This window comes from Trifolium pratense, linkage group LG2, assembly GCF_020283565.1.
Source record: "Trifolium pratense cultivar HEN17-A07 linkage group LG2, ARS_RC_1.1, whole genome shotgun sequence".
NCBI classification, from domain to species: Eukaryota; Viridiplantae; Streptophyta; class Magnoliopsida; order Fabales; family Fabaceae; genus Trifolium; species Trifolium pratense.
The window spans coordinates 44171700-44180402 of record NC_060060.1 but is presented as its reverse complement, the minus strand read 5'-3'; the positions used below and the strand labels follow the sequence as shown (position 1 = coordinate 44180402).

General features: G+C 32.2%; 1 protein-coding gene across 1 annotated transcript; it reads left to right on the top strand.

Annotated features, from left to right (window-relative positions):
* Positions 1–2116: 2116 nt before the first annotated feature.
* LOC123904767 (protein DETOXIFICATION 35-like) lies at positions 2117–8580 on the top strand. Its single transcript, XM_045954390.1, has 7 exons — positions 2117–2377; positions 3927–4552; positions 6739–6795; positions 7149–7387; positions 7488–7606; positions 8081–8167; positions 8512–8580. The coding sequence occupies exons 1-7, from the start codon at positions 2117–2119 to the stop codon at positions 8578–8580; spliced, it is 1458 nt and encodes a 485-aa protein (XP_045810346.1).
* The last annotated feature ends 123 nt before the right edge of the window (positions 8581–8703 follow it).

Genomic DNA, 8703 nt, shown 5'->3' with positions numbered 1-8703 from the left:
CATATTAGGTGATCGGAAGTACGGGTGAGCAAAACTTATTGATTACCTTAAATGTTACATCTCTTTACTTTTTTTGTAAAGTATTTACTAGAGTAGGAATTCATCATTTAAAAGAAAATATGCGGCGAATTACCATCAAATATTTTTTTTAAGAAGCTAAATTAGTTTGCCCAAATTGATATTAGAGAGAATCGAACCTGTGTCTTTAAGAAAGAACACACTCTCAGGTCCCAAGTCAATACCACCAAACCAACCCAAATGAATTATTACGGTCAAATGTTGTCAGCTCAAATCATACAATTGTGAATGTCAAGATAGTACGAAGTAGATAGAGTACAATGAGTAAACCTCACAATGGTTAGTTTTGCAACGACTCATAATAAATAGATCATTCACTAAATTTAGATAATTCCACATCATCTGTCCCTAAGTGAGATGAAGTGCTATCAACCACCACACCTAGGAGTGTGTTTGGATGAGAGATTCTAAAAATTCAATCGATTTTAAATACTAGGCAATTCAATTGATTCAATTGAATTCCCATGATTTTCAAATTCCAGTGTTTGGATAAAATGTTCAAATTCCATCAATTGTAAAATTCTTTGTTTGGGTAATGTAATTGGTTTTTTTTCATTTAATTTTAATTATTTTAATAAAATCGACCCTAAACCCCAAAAATTGGCCGAAAAACCGAAAAAATCGGCCGAAAAACCTAAAATCGCCCAAAACCATAAAACCGACAAAAAAAGCCTAAAATCGATTATCAACCATTAAATCGGCCGAAAAACCAAAAAAATCGGCAGAAAAACAAAAAATCGGTCAAAAACCATAAATCGGCTATAATCGACTAGAAACCATAAAATCGGCCGAAAACCAAAAATCGGCCAAAAATCATAAAATTGGCCGATTTTAGGGTTTAAAGTCAAATTTTGCGATTTTGGCCGATTTTTTGGGTTTATAGTCATTTTTTGGAATTTTGGCCGATTTTTGGTTTTTCTGCCGATTTTTAGGGTTTTCGGCCAATTTTAGGGTTTATAGTCGATTTTTTGGCTTTTGGCCGATTTTAGGTTTTTTCTGCCGATTTTTTGGATTTTCAGCCGATTTAGCGTTTATCGTTGATTTTAGGTTTTTTAGCTAATTTTAGGTTTTACGATCAATTATTATTTTTTAAAAATTTATAGAGAAGAAGGAATTTCAAATTCTTTGGTTTTAGGTGTCCTTTTGAAATTCTCTAAATTTAACTTGAACAAAATACTTCATAAATTTTTTTCATTTTAAAAATTCTTCAAATTATCATCCAAACAATGGAATTCACCTCAAATCATTTGAATTCCTTCAAAACATTACTTTACCTTAAAAAATTCCTCCATCCAAACACACTCTAGTCTAGAGCTTCAAAATGCACCAAAGATATGTACAATTGTAACCCACCTAATAACTGCAACAATTTAATTAGCAAGAACTTAAAATTATCATAAAAATTTATTTATTTATATAAACTATTTTTTATAACCTAAAAAATAAGTTAATTCATTTTTTTATCATTATATTGGCATAAAGTTTTCATCGCTATTAGCGTTGACTAATCTTCGTCTCAGAATCTGTGGGGCACACAAGGTGGGTTCTCCCCTTCCAACCGAATTTTCTCACTACGCATAAGTCAGAAATCAAACTTCTAACTACATGCTGAAGGAGATCAATATCTAACTTGATAAAATAAGTTAATTGAATTAGTAGATATCTCTATCCAATCAATCTAAGAATTCTCCGCACACGTTACACGTTCAAAACTAGACACTTTGAAGTGTCACTTAAATAAATTTTTTTTTTATCACATCACATATTCAAGTTATATTTATTAATTAATAAATTTATGTGGGACATCTCAAGAAATAAGACAATATATATGGCTAACATTCATGATCAAACTTATTACTATATATTTGCAATGCAACGTATATTAAAGAACAAGACTTTATTAGTCCCACTTTGCTTTTATGATTTTATCGGTGTGACAGCTATTATTAGCATAAGAACAAAACAAAGTCTTACACAATATACTACATGTCACATTTGTGTTTGATTTAGAAGTTCATAACAAATTTTTGTGTTTGATATGGAAACACCATTGTTGATCAAAAGCTTTAATTCAGAAAGTGATTACTTGGCAGTGAAAAATTTGAAGGATATTAAATATGTTTTGTGGAGTGAGACAGTGAAGATATGGAAGATAGCATTTCCAGTGGCTTTGTGTTCACTGTTTCAGTATCTAAATAACTCTTCATCTTCAATCTATGCTGGTCATCTTGGAGACATTGAGCTTTCTACTTTCTCTGTTTATCAAAGTGTCATCAATTCTATCTATTTCTCCTTGCTGGTTAGTTAACAACTTAACACCTTTACTCATCCCTAACATTCATCCAAAGCTTTTTGTACTATGTTTATGTTGGAAGAGGGAAGACTATAATTTTCATGATTCAAAATGTCAGGACATTTAGAGACCTCCAAATGCATTTGTCCTTATTAGGCCAAACACATTTAGAAATTCTTTAAGTTTCTCGTTTGTAACAGATTGATCTGTTAAGTGTTTTAGGCAACAAATATGTCCTTTAAGATTTTTAAGTAATAAATAGGTTTTTAAATTTCAAATTTATTGCACCGTTACCTTTCCAACCCCATTACAAAAGCGTTGACATAACCATTAACTTAGTGAGTTGGCACTGAATGCTGCTTCTTGTTATTTGGAAGCCACGAAGCCAAAATACAGTGTTCACTCCTACATCACTAAGTTACTTGAGCGTTTTTGTAACGGAGAATAACTTGAAAGGTAACAATGTAATAAATTATAAATTTAAAGGACCTATTTGTTGCCTACAAAACTTAAATCTGTTGCAAACAAAAATCTTAAATGACCTCTAAATATATTTGGCCTTATTATTACTAACCTATCTTCCTTGCCATTAATATTGAAACTGAGTTAAAATTGTCTCATGAGAAATTTTGATCCCCTTCTATTTCCTTCATTGTGATCCCTCCAACCAAACACTATGTAATGAAAATTAACAAGAAAGAGTAAATGTGTAGGCAGATGGTACGAGTCTCTTATCTTAATCAGAGGTCTTGGGTTCGAAACCAACTTAGAGATTGCAGCGGTATTTAAACTCTTAAGGGAGATCTTTACTGCGTGTTATGTTATACTCTACTTTGAGTGATTAATCTATGTGTGCACAGTGTGGGCAAAATATTGGATATGAAATATAGATGACTCATATACTTAATGTCTTAAAGTTTTAGATGGAAATGTGGTGTCTCCCTCTCTTATGCCTCTGGAGCAAATGTTGTTGCTCTCGACACTCTTCCAGAAACCCCAACAAGTGGTATCAGAGCCCCAATTCGGCTTGGTGGGAGTGAGAGTTGCATCCTAGTGTTTGAATTAAGTATAGAATACAGGAGATTCACACTTGTGGGTGAGATTGTTGGCTTCAAGTGAGCAGTTAGTCTCATCACATCGGGTATCAATAGGTAAAACGTTCGATATATAAGAGAAGTGACTTATTTACCTAATGTCTTAAGATTTTAAGTTGAGATGCGGTGTCCCCTTCTCGAGTGGTAAAAGAGCATTGGTTTGTTGTTAATTTTGGTTATCAAAAGTTTTCCTGGTGGTGTAATATATGTAATGTTTTAAGATGTTAGATAGAAATGTAGTGTCTTCCACCCTTGTAGTCTAGGAGTATTGATCCGTTGTTGCTCCAAGTGCTCCCCAGACTCCCCAACAATCAATAATATGTGATGAATTTGTCTATGAAGGAAGTCCAGAGTTCGATTTTTGTAGTTAACAAATTCTCTTGTCTTCAAACAAATTAACCAGTGTCATCGGTTTATAAAAAAGGTATATAACTAACTAAATTTCAAATGTAAAATTGCAGTTTGGTATGTCAAATGCACTAGCAACATTATGTGGCCAAGCCTATGGTGCAGGACAATTTCAAAATGCTGGTATTTATCTTCAAAGATCATGGATTATACTCTTCACCACTTGCATACTCCTTTTACCTATTCATATATATGCAACTCCAATCTTAAAATTTCTTGGCCAAGAAAAAGAAATAGCTGATCTAGCTGGCAAATTTTCTATACTAATAATTCCCTACATGTTTTCCTATGCTATCAATTTACCCATCAAGAAATTTCTTCAAGCACAAAGCAAAGTTAATGTTATTATGTACATATCAATGGTGGCATTGCTTATACAAAATGGTTTACTTTACATCTTCATCAATGTATTTCATTGGGGAATGACTGGCTTAGCCATGGCAAGTAATATCTCAGGATGGTTATATTCTATTGCATTAGTAATTTATGCCATTGGTTGGTGCAAAGAAGGATGGAATGGGTTATCTATGAAGGCATTTAAGGAATTATGGGAATTTACTAAACTAAGTCTTGGTTCATCTGTAATGATCTGTTTGGAACAATGGTATTCTGTTTGCATTATGCTTCTAGCTGGTCACCTTGATAATCCTGTCATTGCTCTTGGTTCCTATTCAATTTGGTAAGATCATGATGAATAAGTTTTTGGTTTATAAAAAATTTGGTATGGATACCTACAAATATACCAAATTTTCATTTTGAGTGCAGCACCAAATTAGTCCATGACTATGTAGGGCATTCTCAAATAACTTTATAAATATTTTTAAAAAGTATCTGATTTTGTTAAATTGTCAACTGCTAATTTAGTCTCTATCAGACTCTGAGATGGACTAATATACGTAAAAGTTGGCAGAATCATAAACTTTTTAAAATATTCATAAATTCAGGGATCTATTTGAGAGTGCCCTAGAAAGCCTGGGACAAATTTAGTGGTGTACTCTTTTCTTTTTAGCTCAAATGGTAAAAGGTTGCATGAACATTTAATATGTTGGGGCGCAGATTTGAATATGCAATTCTTTACTTCTCACCACTTTATGTGTGAGCTTTGCCGCTAGATACCTTTTTAAAATTATTTGAGTGCAGCACCAAATTAGTCCATGACTATGTAGGGCACTCTCAAATAACTTTTTAAATATATAATTTAAAAAGGTATCTGACTTTGTTAAACTGACAACTTGGTCTCTATATTTAACCACTTACTATCAAGTAATTAGTCTCTATATTTGTAACACCCCAACTAAATTGTCTAGAATATTTAGTCGAGATATTAATAATTGAATTTGAGTACATTAAAATTACAGAATAAATTGATTGAATTACAAGATATCACAAGAATAACGTGATAATTCGGTACAAATACAGCGGAAGAGAATTAAATTCTAACTTAACAGATTAACATAAAAACAAAGAAGAAGACGAAAGTCTTCTAATCCGATAATCCAAGCTCGGCCTCGATCATCAGTTCCTGCCTGGTCCTTGCTCCGGTTAACTTGTCTACCTAAAAAAAATTGAAAGGCGTGGGATGAGACTACTAAGCCTCAGTGACCAAGCAACCTGACATTGGTACTAATGACCAAGCATCTAGATAAATACTGATAAATAATTCATAATCCTGGTATCTAATCCTGAACCTGATTGTTTTCCTACCCAAAGAAAAGAAGACCTACCCGGGGCAATTCTAACTATCCTGAATATCATGATTCAATTCCTATGTCTACAAATTTTAATACATGTACGAAAGTTATGAAACCATGGAATCTAATTACTTTGAAAATATATAATTTGTATCAGTATGCATCAGTTCAAGAAGGCATGCACCGGTGTCTTTAAATCAAGATTTTAGCAGAAATAGGTACTGGTGCATACTACTCATGTATCAATGCATAACTATGTTCCTCGTGCATGAATTAGTTCGTGTAGGGCATGTATCGATTCATAGGGTCCCAGTTTTATAAAAACTGCATCCTGGAGCTTTATGCACAAATTCGCAGAATGTATGTACCTACTCATAAGGTTCCAGACGCGCATTTGTTCGAGCCAGGGAGGCCTATGCACCGATTCATACTCTTATGAACTGATTCATACACGAATTTCCTGCATAATTTGTAAAACAGAAACTTCCCAAAACAGGTTGTAAATAATGTATTTGCATTAGATTCCATGAACTTCTAACATTTCAGACATGTACGGAGTTAAATCAAATAGTCAATTAATCCAATTAACGATTAATTCCTAAAATCCTAATTTAAACCTATGTTGTCATGCAAAGATGGTAATTTGGGGAAACTAGTCTATCAAGTGAAAGTTTACTTAAAGGAACCCACCTGAACATGACGTTTGAAACGTGTTAACAACATCTTCGAAGCTTGCCGAATAACGGAATTTGCAGCCACAATGCTTCAAACCTGTGGCCCAAAATTCTACATCAGACCCTAAACTTCAGATGCGTCTCCTGAACTAAATACTGCTCCAAAATTCATGAAATTGGCTTCAAAACGACCGGAATTTCGTTAGCTAACCATAGAAACAAACCCCATACAAAACAGATGTACAAAGAGTGAGGGCCAGTCCTAAAATATGGGTTTGTTTGAAAACTGCTCCGCCCTTTTTAAAATATTCATAAAGTCATAAATCTATTTAAGAACGCCCTAGAAAGCCAAGGACTAATATGAGTAGTAAAAGTTGACAGAATTATCGACCTTTTCATACATACTTACACTTTTATTTAGCAATGCTACTTTTAAACTGTTCTGGAAGTTTTTGGTTTTCTTCATATATTTTAACTTTATAATTTATATGCATGTTTAGCCTTAATATTCAGGGTTGGAACATCATGCTTCTTCTTGGAACAAGTACAGCACTATGGTGAGTGACTATTAACTAAATCCATTACTCTATGAGGGAACTTGAAATTTGGTGAAATATTATCTCAATATATACATTTTAATTTGTTTATGAAGTGTCAGCTTATTAGAATTTGGTCTTATAATTTTAATAGACACTTTAAATTTCTTCAAAAACAGTTGTAAAATAATTATTATTGTTATTTTATTTCTTAATAATTCATCATTCCCAAATTTAAAAGTAAAAAATAAAAAAACCAGCATATGTACATATTACTTTTATTCAAAAAAAAAAAAATATTAGAAAATAATATATTTTACCATATATATATGTTTTCAATGCTGATTATTAATTGATATCTGATGCATTGCAAGTGTTCGAATCTCTAATACACTTGGCATGTCACATCCAAGAGCAGCCAAATACTCTTTCTTGGTGACAATATCTCAGACTCTTCTCCTTGGAATTATTTTCATGACTGTTATTTTCTTGAGTAAACAAGATTTTCCTATGATCTTTACCAAGAGTGAGGATATGATTCATGCTGCAAGTGAATTAGCATATCTTCTTGGTATAACCATGGTTCTCAATAGTGTTTCACAAACTATATCAGGTGATTTACACTTTAATCTCATTCTCATCATGAGTGCTACATTATTGAACCATTATTTCAATTTTAATTATAACTTCTAATTGTGAGGACATTCATATAGGTTTGGTAGTTGGATGTGGATGGCAAGTTATGGTTGGTTACATAAACTTGGCATGTTTTTACATTGTTGGACTCCCTATTGGACTTTTCCTTGGTTTCAACCAGCATTTAGGAGTTAAGGTATAAATATTATTATTGCTCTAGAAAATATATATTTCCTAAACTATTTTTATTCTGAGTTTGAATTCATCCTTATAAAATCGGGTTATTAGATAAGACGTGCCACATTTTAAAAACATTATTTTTATAATAGACTTTAGTTTTTTTCTTTTTAATATTTACATTTCCCCATACTTAGCACTATTTGTCACAGTTCATAAATAATATGGTGGCTGCCTCAAATAGATAGGTTTATTATTTTGGTTAGATAGCCTGGTGGCTATAAATTCCACCCTTGAGGTGGATAGGTGGAGTGTTTGGAGTTCGAATCCTCAATCTTGCGATGTCTCTACCGACTGAGCTAAGCTCATGGAGACAAGTTTTAATAGGTTACTGATTTGGCTGCTTAATTATAATTAGAATAGTTACATTTAAATTTGTCATTCTATCTTATCAATTTTCCTATCTTGAAAAATTACATCTTTGTGGCATTAGGGTCTCTGGGGAGGCACAATGTGTGGCAGTGTTCTTCAGATTTTAGTCCTTGTAGTCATTATTTATAAGACAAACTGGACCAAAGAGGTAATTATGTTTATTTTATTTTTTAATAAAAATCCAAGTCCAAGTTTTTGTAGTGAATGCTTTGTATATTTGCTAATTATCCTAGGAGTTTATTGATTTTTATTAATTCTATCCTACAAACCTGTTAATATTTCAACCCTTTGTAAAATTGTTGATGTTATATAAACTTTAGATCCACGTATTAAAGTTGTATAATAAAATTGACAAATTAATCACTTTAGTTTTTATTTTAATCAATAAATCAAATCACTTTAGTTGTGCAATGCTTAAGTATTTTTTAAGAAAAAATCAATGTTAAAGTATTTGTTAGAATTTTGTGTGTAATTTATGGAAAATGATTGCAGGTAGAACAAACAGCTGATCGCATGCGAAGAATATGGAGCTCTAACAACGTTAAAAAGGATGTGATTTAAAATGAAGTTCAGAATTCACTTTCAAGTTTCAAGACATGAAAATGAAGCATTCAAATACAACTCCTTTCTTTAAATTTCACAAATTTGAGCTGAAATTTATGAGTTTGTATTACTTAGACACAC